The 11244-nt window shown below is 62.1% G+C and overlaps 1 protein-coding gene across 2 annotated transcripts; it reads left to right on the top strand.

The window, feature by feature from the left end:
• The first annotated feature begins 206 nt into the window (after positions 1 to 206).
• Positions 207 to 7687, top strand: AP3S2 (adaptor related protein complex 3 subunit sigma 2). Of its 2 annotated transcripts, XM_054169109.1 has the most exons (6): positions 207 to 461; positions 992 to 1083; positions 1634 to 1745; positions 2801 to 2872; positions 6740 to 6847; positions 7531 to 7687. In XM_054169109.1, exons 1-6 carry the CDS (start codon positions 393 to 395, stop codon positions 7657 to 7659), a joined length of 582 nt encoding a protein of 193 aa, XP_054025084.1. In that variant the 5' UTR covers positions 207 to 392; the 3' UTR covers positions 7660 to 7687. The 2 variants fall into 2 exon arrangements, with proteins under 2 accessions (XP_054025084.1, XP_054025083.1); XM_054169108.1 differs by lacking the exon at positions 207 to 461 and having other exon boundaries at positions 826 to 1083.
• The last annotated feature ends 3557 nt before the right edge of the window (positions 7688 to 11244 follow it).

Here is an 11244-nt window from a genome sequence, read left to right on the forward strand (position 1 = left end):
GCCCGCAGGGCGCTAGCCCTTTAAGGGTCTGCCCGGCACCCCGCGCACGCGCCCCGCCGTGGCGTGTCCCAGCGCGGCTCCCGTCGCTCCGGAGCTGGCGCGCCCCCTGGCGGCGCGGGCGGCTGGCGGCGCCGAGCGCCTTCCTTGCAGCGGGCATCGGTAGGGGCTGCCCGTGCCCTGCCCCGCCGCGGGCCGGCTCTGAGCGTTCTCCCATCCCCTGCTGTCGGAGCACCGGGCCGATCCCCGGCGTGGTGGGAGCAGCTCCGTTGCCCTCCGCCGCGTTTCCGGGGCGGGTGAGGGCTTTTCTGCGGGCGGGCTGCGGCCGCTGGAGCCCTGCTTCTGCTGTCGGTACCGGTCCAGCCTGGCCTGGCCCGGCCCGTCCAGCCGCCAGGATGATCAACGCCATCCTGGTGTTCAACAACCACGGCAAGCCGCGGCTCGTCCGCTTCTACCAGCACCTGGTGCGGGGCCGGGGCACCGGGATGAGAACAGCGACGGGGCCGGGGGCCAGGGCCAGGGATGGAGATAAGGCCGGGACCGGGATACTGGAACGGGGACGAGGGCGGGGCAGGGGACCAGAGACAGGGACATACATGTGGCCGGGGGACCAGAGACGGGGATGAGGACCAGGGACATGGATGGGACCGGGGACTGGAGACAGGGCTGGGGGCTGCCTGTGGGGCTGATGGCAGCGAGTACCTGAGCCTGGCGTGGGGCTGGAAGCGCTGGGGTCGCTCAGCTGACGCTGGGGGGATCCAGGGTTGCAGGGGGGCATCTCTGTGGGGCTGGCGAGCCCCGGCTGCCTCTGCCTGGCACCCTGGCCTGGTCTCTCGGGATGTCCTATGGCTGGGTCACCCCCAGGGTGGCTGCTCCTGTGGTGCCAAGACTGGGAGGGAGCTGGGAGCTGCCAGCTCAGGACATCCATCGGGCAGAGCAGAACCATGGCTTCTCCAGGCCCTGCACCCATGGGTGCTCGTCCCTGCTCTCACAGACGGAGGAGGTCCAGCAGCAGATCATCCGGGAGACCTTCCACCTGGTGCTGAAGCGAGATGACCACATCTGCAACTTCCTGGAGTGTGGCAGGTAGATCCCTGCCCCTGGGCTCTGTGGGGGCATTCCCTGGCTGGGGGAGCCCCTGCAATCCAAATGGCCCCTCAGAACCCTTCACTTTTCCTCCATTCAACAAGGCCAAGTGCTGGGTCTTGCACTTTGGTCACAGCAGCCCCAGGAACCCTCCAGGCTGGGGACAGAGTGACTGGAAACTGCCTGGTGGAAAAGGACCTGGTGGTGAAGATCAGCCAGTATGCCCAGGTGGCCAAGAAGGCCACCAGCATCCTGGCCTGGATCAGCAATGGTGTGGCCAGCAGGACCAAGGAAGTGATTATCCCCCTGTACTGGGCACTGTTGAGGATACAGCCTGAGTCTGGGGTGCAGTTTTGGGCCCCTCACTCCACGAAGGACATGGAGGGGCTGGAGCAGGTCTAGAGCAGGGCAGTGAAGCTGGCGAGGGGTCTGGAGAGCCGGTGAGGAGCAGCTGAGGCACCTGGGGTTGTTTATTCTGGAGGAGATGAGGCTGAGGGGATGGTAAGGGTCTGTTCCAGCCTATCCAATTCCATGATTCATGTCTCCACAGCCTCTTTGGTGGCTCTGACTACAAGCTGATCTACCGGCACTATGCCACACTCTACTTCGTCTTCTGCGTGGACTCCTCAGAGAGCGAGCTGGGCATCCTGGACCTCATCCAGGTCAGTCTCTGCAGCTGGGTTTCCTTCAGGATCTGCCCCTGACACAGAGCCCAGGGCCTCTGAAGTCACTTTGTATCTGCAGCAGCTCTGTGTGAGCGGCTGAGGAACTGTTGAGGGGGCCGTGGTGGGAAGGGAGAGCTGTGTGGTGTGCAGTGATCCTAGCTCCTCCTCCTGGACGCCGCGGGAGAAGTCAGTCTGAGTGAATTGCTTTTAACAACAGAATAATTTTGGTGGGAAGAGGCTTTTAAGCTCAGGGAGTCCAACCATTCCCCCAGCACTGCCAGGTCACCACCCAACCGTGTCCCTCAGCACCACATCTCCATGGCTTTGAAACCTCTCCAGGGATGGGGACTCCACTGCTGCCCTGGCCAGCCTGGGCCAGGCCTTCACAGCCCTTTCCATGAAGAAATTGCTCCTCAAGACTAACCTAAACCTCCACTGGCACACCTTAAGGCTAGCTATTCTTGTCCTGTCACTTATTCCTTGGGAGAAGAAACTGACCCCCTCCTGGCTCCAGGCTCCTTTCAGGGAGTTGTAGAGAGCCAGAAAGTCTCTCCTCCACCTCCTTTTTACCAGACTGAACAATTCCAAGTCCCTCAGCTGCTCCTCACTAGACACAGAGTCACAGAGACCTGTTCTCAAGCTTCTTTGCCTTCTTTCTGTACTTTGGCCCCTCTCAGGATGTTGTGGTGATCTCCAGCCCTCTCCAAACACAGCCATCAGCATGGTCCCAGCACTGCAGCAGATCAGGGCATGGACAGCTGGGCTTTTCCTCCCAGAACAGCCAAGTCCTATGTTTGGGTGCCCTTGATGCTGTGCCAGGCCCCTTGAGAGGGGTTCTGGATGGGTGGGCAGCCACCAGGCTGGGCCTGCCTGTGTTTTCTCTGGAAACGGTCCCTGTCCCACAATCAAAGGAAGGGGGAGTGGGGTCCTTGAGAGGGTGTTGTCCCTGCTCTGGGTGACATGTTTCTGGTTGAGGCTCTGGGTCTTTCACCTGTGTGTAGGAAGCATCTTGCTGTGGTCCCCATGCTGACCTTCCTTTTCCATCTCCTCAGGTGTTTGTGGAGACGCTGGACAAATGCTTTGAGAATGTCTGTGAGCTGGACCTCATCTTCCACATGGACAAGGTGGGTCATGGACTTGGTGTGCTCCTTCAGGCCAGCTGCCCCAGGGCTCTGCGTGCCTGTAGGCAGGAGCTGCCCCAGCCTGGAGCTCTGGAGCCTTTTGGGACGCACTGTTGATACTATAAGGACATGATACAGGGAGGGGTTGAAGTCCTGGGTGGAGCCTGGGGTCTGTGTATCCTCCTGACCCCTGAGCTACTGTGCAAGCTCTGCCTCTCCTGGCTGTGCTGTGGGACCTCTTGGGAGCCTTGTTAACGTTTTACCAGGGCTGCAGGGAAAGCAGGGCAGAGACAATGGGAGTGTTTGGAGTCCACAGAGTGTTTGGTAAACTTTCCTGGAGCCACAGGCTTCCAGAGTTTCCTCTTGGTCTGGATGGAGTTTCAGGGCGGAAACCTGTCCCCTTTGATCATCCCAGAGGTGGGGCTGGAGGCAGCCAGGGCTGAGCTTTGGGAGAAAAAGAGACTGCTGATGTCTGCTGGGCTCATGTGGCTCTTGATAAAGCTTTTCTTGCTTTGTTGGAGACAAAAACAAAACAACAACAACACAAAAAGAGGGGTGGAAAAAATCCACCAACCCCCCCTCCCCCAAACCTCAAACCTTCCTGTTCTGCTGGCGCCTCCAGCTCCGGGGCTCTGGCAGAGAAATGGAGTCAGCAGCTCTCCTCAGACCGACCAGGACGAGCTGAAGGTCCCAGGGATGGGTGAGGGAGGACCTTGATTCCATCATTTGCCCAGCTTTGAACTCTGAGCAGCGTTGTGGGGTTGATTTTTATCTTGTCAGCAAAAGCTTTCTTATCGCAGCCGGGGGAGGATGTGTGGGGAGGAGCTGCCAGCTCACCCCGGCCACATCTCGGGGAGGATGTGCTTACAGTAACTTGGTTTGTGGCCTGGCCAAGACCTGGGAGCTTTATACCCAGCCCACAGCCCTCAGGCAGGAGATGCCCGTCCTGGCTGGGGCAGTTAGTTGTCCCCTGGGCTGATTTACCCCAGGGTCTGGTTTTGGAGTGAAGAGCAATGGCCCTGTGCCCCTCTGCTCTGCTGGCAGCAGGGCCCTGCCTCTGGACTCTCCTGCCAGAAAAGGGCTGGGAGGGGACACGAGTTGGGAGGGTCCTGATCTGGGAGATCTTGGTCTTGGCTACCTTCAGGCTCTTCTGCCACTCAGGCCACTTAGCTGCCCATCCTGAGCTCCTGCTGCTTCCCAGCCTTGACTCTTTGGACTTTCCAGTTCAAGAGAGAGGGGGAACTACTGGAGAGAGTCAAGTAAAGGCTACAAAGATGCTGAGGGGCCTGGAGCATCACTGTGACTCTGTGAGGAGGAAAGGCTGAGAGCCCTGGGGCTGTTGAGCCTGGAGAAGAGCAGCCTGAGGGAGGATCTGCTCAATGCTCAGCAAGAGACAAAGGGTGGCGGGCAAGAGGATGGGGCCAGACTCTTGTCAGTGGTGCCCAGTGACAGGATAAGGTGCAGTGGGCACAAACTGGAGCCCAGGAGGTTCCAGTTGAACATGTGGAGAAGCTTCTTTGGTGTGAGGGTGCTGGAGCCCTGGATCAGGCTGCCCCCACCTTGCTTGGATTCTGTATGAGGCTGTAGTGCGCCATGGAGCTGAAGGTGCCATCACAGATACTCATCATCACTGAGCAGATCCTCTCTGGGGCTGTTCTTCTCCAGGCTCAGCAGCCCCAGGGCTGCTCTCTCAGCCTTTCCTCCTCACAGAGATGCTCCAGGCCCCTCAGCATCACCCTAGCCTCCAGTGGACTTTCTTCAGCAGCTCCTTGTCTCACGCAGCGCAGCACAGCCTTTCATCTTTCCTTGCCAAGTCAGCAGCTCCCAACAATAACCCAGCGCAGATAATGAGTTTATGGGTTTGTGGTGCCTTCCCTGAGGCAGCCTGTTCCTGGAAGATGGTTGAATTATGATATTGTTTTATGGCTGCACTGTAAACACAGTGCTGCCAGGAGAAAGCTGAGAGAGATGAGGCAGGAGAACCTGCCAGAAGGGCTCACCACGGGTCCCCTGCTGCTCCAAGCAGAGCCGGAGCAGCGAGGTGCGCGGGGCCGGCGCAGGCTGACCGCCACCTTCCCAGGATCCCCACGGCCCTGGGGCCTCGGCACGGCCCTCCCAGCCTGAGCAGCGCCCTGCCACGGGGGAGCATCTGGGCTGCAGGAAATGTTGCTCCAAGGTCTGGCCCCGGTCCAAGTTGGAGTGAACTCAGCAGGGCAGAAATCCCAAGCAAGGTTTGTTTTCCAGAGCCAAACGAGGCACTTCCCGATCACGCTGTGTCCTCTGCGGGACCTTGCAGCTGTGGAGAGAGCCTCACGTTCTCCTCGAGGTACCAGGAACAAGCAGGGGCTGGGCCCTCCTCTGAGCCTCCTCATGGCTCTGTGGCTCCATCTTTTTGTGAAGCTCTGAGGTTTGAAAAGCGCTGGTGGCCGAGAAGCGCAGAGCCAGCAGCCCTGTGCTGCTGCTCAGCAGGGACCCAGACCCGCGGCAGCTCCCATCCCACGCAGCCTGTGCTGTGTTCAGCGTGAGGAGAGCCCAGGGCAGCAGTTAACAGAAAGTGACAGCAGTCACCAGAGCTGCACCCAAAGCCCAGCCAGGAATTGCTGGGCTGGGGATGTTCACGGGCAAAGTATCTTCTCCACGCATCAGCACGTTCCTGCTGACGTTGGCCTCATGCCCCCTGATCCAGCTGGGTGCCTGAATTCCACAGCCCTTCTGCCTGAGCAGAGGGCAGCACCATCCTGGCACAGCTCCAGGCATACTGGTGGCCCAGAGACAGGCCTGGTGGCACTGGGGCGGCACTGGAGCCCTTCCTGGCACCTGAGGAGCAGGACCTGGGTGGTAGCAGGACGCTGCCATGGCACTCCCTGTCAACCAAACCCCATGCCAGATGTGTAGAGAGAGGAGAGGGACAGTAAGGGTGGCCAAGGACTGGAGTCACAGAATCCCAGCATGGTGTGGGATCAGCTGGAAGGGACCTCTGGAGATCATCCACTCCAACCCCCACTGCTCAAGCAGGGGCACCCACAGCAGCTTGCCCAGCATCACAATGGCCAGGGGGGGTTGGAAGCTCTCCAGAGGAGGAGACTCCACAACCTCTCTGGGCAGCCTGCTCCAGGGCTCCAGCACCCTCAACACCAAAGATGTTTCTTCTGTTCAGCTGAAAAGTTCTGGGTTCCTGTTTGTGCCTATTACCCCTTGGCCTGTTTGGGCACTGAGAAGAGTCTGGCCTGACCCTCTTGCCCCCCCATCCTTTATCTCTTGCTGAGCACCGATCAGATCCCCTCTGGGGCTGCTCTTCTCCAGGCTCAACAGCCCCAGGGCTCAGCTGTTCATTCTTTCTGTGTCTGTCACAGTTGGATCTCTCCAAGAGGAGTGAAGCTGGCCTCTGGCCTGGCTTTCCTGGTAGGAGAAACTGGTTCTGGGAAGAATTATCTGGGAGGTTTCTGCTGCCCTGGAGGTTTATCTCCAGGACCTTTTCCTGGCAGGATTCTCCTGTGTGACCCAATTCCAGCCCGAGAAATGATTGAACTGTATCTGGAGGTGTCACATCTGGGATGTGTTGGTGGCTGGGCCTGACTTGGCCCCTCCTGGGGCTGTCCCATGCTGAGTGGGTGGTGTTTGCCCCATCCCCTCTAGAGCCAGGGTGCCAGCAGTCACTGGGGCTGTGGGACTTCCTAGGCTGAGGAGCAGCTGGTTGCTGGGGCTGAGGGGAGGACAGGGATGGATTTGTGTCCCTCCAGAGGGAAATGTCAGTCCCCAAGGTGCTTCCAGACCAGCCTGCAGGCACTGGCTGCTGCTGCTCTCTGCCCCTGAGCTGGGATGGGTTCACAGCCTTCCCCCCTCCTTCTGATCCCTTCCCTCCCCTCGCAGGTCCACCACATCTTGCAGGAGGTGGTGATAGGTGGCATGGTGCTGGAGACCAACATGAATGAGATTGTGGCGCAGGTGGAGGCCCAGAGCAAGCTGGAGAAGGCTGAGGTGAGCAGCCATGCCCCATGGGGCCTGATGTCCTCCAGACTGTGGGCTCTGGGGCGCAGGGAGCATCCCCAGTATCCCCAGTCTGAGAGCCTGAGTCCTCTGGGAAAGCCCTGGGTGCCATTCAGAGTGCAGGGAGCAGCCCAAGTGGGGGATTGACCGTTCCCATCAAGGTTAACACCTGCAAAGTTCCTTGCCCCTGCTTGTGCTGCTGCCGTGAGGGTGCAGCCATGCTCCTGGTGTGGGCAAGCACCATGCTGCCCATCCCATCCCAGAGCCATACTGGCCTCAGGACTGGATCCATCAGTGAGGTGGGAGATGGGGGTGGGAACTGCTCCCCGTGCTGAGCTGCATGCGGTAGGACATGGGGCTGGTGGCCACTGGTCCCTCCTGGTCCCTCCTGGTCCGTGGTAGTGGTCATTGGTCCCTGCTGATGGTCACTGGTCCCTCCTGATGGTCACTGGTCCTTGCTGGTGGTCATTCATCCCTGGTAGTGGCCATTGGTCCCTCCTGATGGTCATTGGTCCCTGATGGCCCCTGGTCCCTGATGGCGGTCAGTGGTCCCTGGTAGTGGCCCCTGGTCCCTGCTGGCGGTCAGTGGCCCCTGGTAGTGGCCCCTGGTCCCTGCTGGCGGTCAGTGGTCCCTGTGGTGGCCGCTGGTGGCCACTGGTGGCTGGTGCCGGCAGGGAGGCCTGTCGGCCGCTCCGTCCCGCGCGGTGTCGGCGGTGAAGAACATCAACCTGCCCGAGATCCCTCGCAACATCAACATCGGGGACATCAACATCAAAGTGCCCAACCTCTCGCAGTTCATGTGACCGTCCTGCCGCCCGGGCTGGCTGCGGAGCGGCCCCCGCCCCGCCGGGCTCCGCGCCCGAGGACCTGCCGGGCGCCCGGGGCGGGCGGCGGCGCTGGGGCTCGGCGGCAGCGCGGTGGTGCTGCGCATCGCCTTGGAGCTGGGCCCTGCGCTCCCGGCGAGGGTGGCCTCGCTCCTCCCTCCCTGCAGAGGGACATGGCCTCTCCTTGCTGTGGGGAAGAGCCAGGTCCTTGCTCTCCCAGCGCTTCGGGGTTCCCAGTCGTGAGAATCCCCCCCGCGGGGGATGGTTCCCGCAGGAGCCAGGGGTTGTCTCCTCCATCCTCCCTCTGCCCGCCCTGGTCCTGCTTGCTGGGTCTGGGAAGTGTGGGGACAATAAACCGCCCTGTGACCCTGTGTCTGTGTCTGCTGTGGCTGCTGCTGCTGGACCAGCCTTGGGGGAGCACGGGGGTGGGAATCTGGGGGGGATTGGAGGTCGCCGTGTAGCTCAGGGGGGCTTGGCTGGTGCCCGGGCTCCTGTGTAGGGTGGGAATGGGGCTCTGGACACACCTGAGGGAGAGCTGGGGGTGGGGCAGGGGGGGCCCTTGGGAGCTGGGGTGGAACATGATGACCCCTCAGGAGGTGGCATTGTTGTCCCCTTCTCTGGGCCTTTGGGGTCAGGGTCGTAGTCCTCAGCCTGTGATGTGCTATGCCTCATGTCCTCCTGCCAGCCCTCCTGCCCTCTCCTCCCAGCCATGCTGCCAGCCCTCCTGCCCTCTCTGCACCCCTGTTCTGCTGCCAGCCCCATTTGGCTCAGTGGGTGTGGGGAGGCTGTGGGGCTGGGACTGGTGCCCCCCAGCCCCAGGGAGGAGCAGGGCTGTTCTGGCACTCCAAGAGGGGGTGGTTTCAGGGGTCAGGCCGGGCAGGGAGGGCCCTGGGGGTTGTCCTTGGCTTCTCCACCTCAGCTCCATCTGGCCTCTGGGCTGACTCAGGGTCCCTTCCCTTGCTTCCCCTTCTACCCCCACCCCCCCGGTTCTGTCTCCTCTTCCCCTGGCAGGGGACTCGTGACTCTGCCTGGAAGGAATTTTCCTTCTGCCTCCCCTTCCTGCAGCTTAACCCTTCCCCATCTGGCCAGGAGCCACGAAGGAGCTGGGCAACCTGCTGCTTCATCTTCTCCACCAGCCCTCCTCCTCCTCCTCCTGCCCAGAGCAGCCTGGGGAGAGAGCAGTGAGAGATGCCCCAAGCTGGGTCCTGGAGGCTGGGTCCTGGTGGCTGGAAGGGAAAAAAATCTGTTTTGCCTCATGGTGAGCAGTTCAGTGTGATGCCCACATCCTGCTCTGCTCCAAGGGTCTCAGTGTGGTGCCCATGTCCAGTTCTGCTCTGAGGAACTCGGTGTGGTGCCTGCATCCTGCTCTGCTCCAAGGATCTTGGTGTGGTGCTCATGTCCTGCTCTGAGAAACCTGGTGTGCCCACATCCTGCTCTGCTCTGAGGAACTCTTGTGTGGTGCCTGAGTTCTGCTCTGCTCTGAGGATCTTGGTGTGGTGCCCACATCCCACTCTGCTCCAGGTCTGGGACTCAGGGGTGCAAGGTGTGGTGGGACTGGGTCCAGCAGCCCTGGGGCCATGGGCCATGCCCACGTCCAGCCCCATTGCAGGATGTGTCTGGGCACAGATGCTTCTCTTTGGGGCTGGGGTTTGGGGCTGGCACCTGTCCCCATCGCCCATCCCAAGCCAGGCCATGCTTTGGCACCCATGACTGTGCCGAGCTCAGCTGGGGTTTGTTGCTCCCCAGCTTCTGGCACCCTCCATGGCAGCAAGGCAGAGGGAAGCAGGTGATGGAGGCTGGCACTGTCCCTGCTGTGCAGTAGTCCCCAAGTCCTGTCCCTGTCCCCAAGCTGTGCCAGGAACACTTAGGGGCCTGGCTGCCTTGGGGGGGCTGCACCTCACAAATCCCTCTGTGCCCTGACCACAGCCCTGAGAGTGCCCACAAGGACCAGGGACACTCCTGAACTCGCTGCTGCTAGGGCAGGCGGTGCCAGGTGGGTTGGGGCTCAGGGTGGTGGGCTGGGGGGAGTGAGTGAGGGGCACACCCCTATCAGGGACTCCTCCCGATGTGCCTGGCGCTGCGGGGAGGCTGCACAGTGCCTGCTGCCGGGGGACACAGTGCCCTCTTTCCTGGCACCCCTGCGACGCGCACCCTGGCCGAGGATGGCATGAGGGAGGGGAGCAGGACCCCGGCGGGGCCAGGGCCGTGCCCCACCAGCCCCAGGCAGGGCCGGGCCAGCAGCCTAGGGGTTAAGGGGGCGAGGAAATCCCGGTTCCTGCCCTCGGAGCTTCGGGAGGAAACTTCCCTGCAGCTGCTGCCTGTGAGGCTGGCACCCGGGAGCCAGGAGCAGGCAAGGAGCAGGCAGGGCTGGGCTCAGGCAGAGCACAGGCAGTGTGAGAGCCTCGGGCAGGGCACAGGCAGGTGAGAGGCACAGGCAGGGTGAGAGGCTCAGGCAGGGCACAGTGTGAAGTGCTCGGGCAGGGCACAGGCAGGGTGAGAGGCTCAGGCAGGGCACTGGGTGAGAAGTTCAGGCAGGGTGAGAGGCTCAGGCAGGGCACGGGGTGAGGGGCTCAGGCAGGACACAGGCAGGGAGCAGGCAGCGCTGGGTACAGGCAGCCTGCAAGCAGGGGTAGGCAAGACAGGGCACAGGCAGGGTGCCCCGATGGGGCGGGAGGGAGCCCTGCCGCCCATCGCTCCCAACTGCTGAACACAGGCGGGTGAGTAGGGGGCGATACCGCTGCCCAGACCCCTCCCAGGGGGCAACAGAGGCCGAGCCAGGGGGCCTGGTGAGCCCCACTTGGGGGATCCGAGGGGGAAGGCGCTGGGGGGCTGTTTGTGAGGGCTGCCAGGACTCTGTGTGTGTGTGGCTGTTATGGAGCCCATAGGTGATGGGGGGCTTTGGGATTATGGAGGGTCTGGGACGGGGCTGGGGGGTGACAGTGTGTGTGGGGCCAGAACCTCACTGGAATGCACACACGGGTGGTGCCCAACGTCATGACACACTGTAGTACCCATCCGTGCCCCGAGTGTCTGCCTGTGGGGGCTGGGACACGCGAGTGGGGGGCGGCACACGCGAGTGGGGGGCGGCACACGCGAGGGCTCTGTGGAGGGGGTGGCTTTGTGGGGCTGGAAGAGTTGGGGTGTGAGGTGGCACGGGGTGGCATGGGAGGGAGCTTGAGGAGCACAGGGGTGGCTGCTGCTTGATGGGGGCCGGCGAGGGGGTGGGTGCCTGTACCTCATGCCCAAGGGGCTCTGTGTGGAGAGGGTCAGTGTGCCCATCAGTGTGGGGTGCCCAGCACCCTCTCAGCACCATCCGGGGGGCCCTATCTCACCCACAGATCGTTCCCAAATCCGGGGCCCCTGGCCGAGATGAGGGCAGGGCTCGGAGCAGGGCAAGCCTGTGCCAGACTGTGGTGGCAGTTGGGCACTGCAGAGCAGGGGCTGCAAGGAAAAGTGCAGCCCCCCGGGGCTGCTCTGCCAGGTGGGCGCCGCTGGGTGCTGGCAGGGACAGGGCAGGGTTCCCTGAGGACATTCCTCAGCTGCCAGCAGCACCTACTTGAGAAG

The sequence above is a fragment of the Dryobates pubescens genome, chromosome 17 (assembly GCF_014839835.1).
Source record: "Dryobates pubescens isolate bDryPub1 chromosome 17, bDryPub1.pri, whole genome shotgun sequence".
Lineage (NCBI taxonomy): Eukaryota > Metazoa > Chordata > Aves > Piciformes > Picidae > Dryobates > Dryobates pubescens.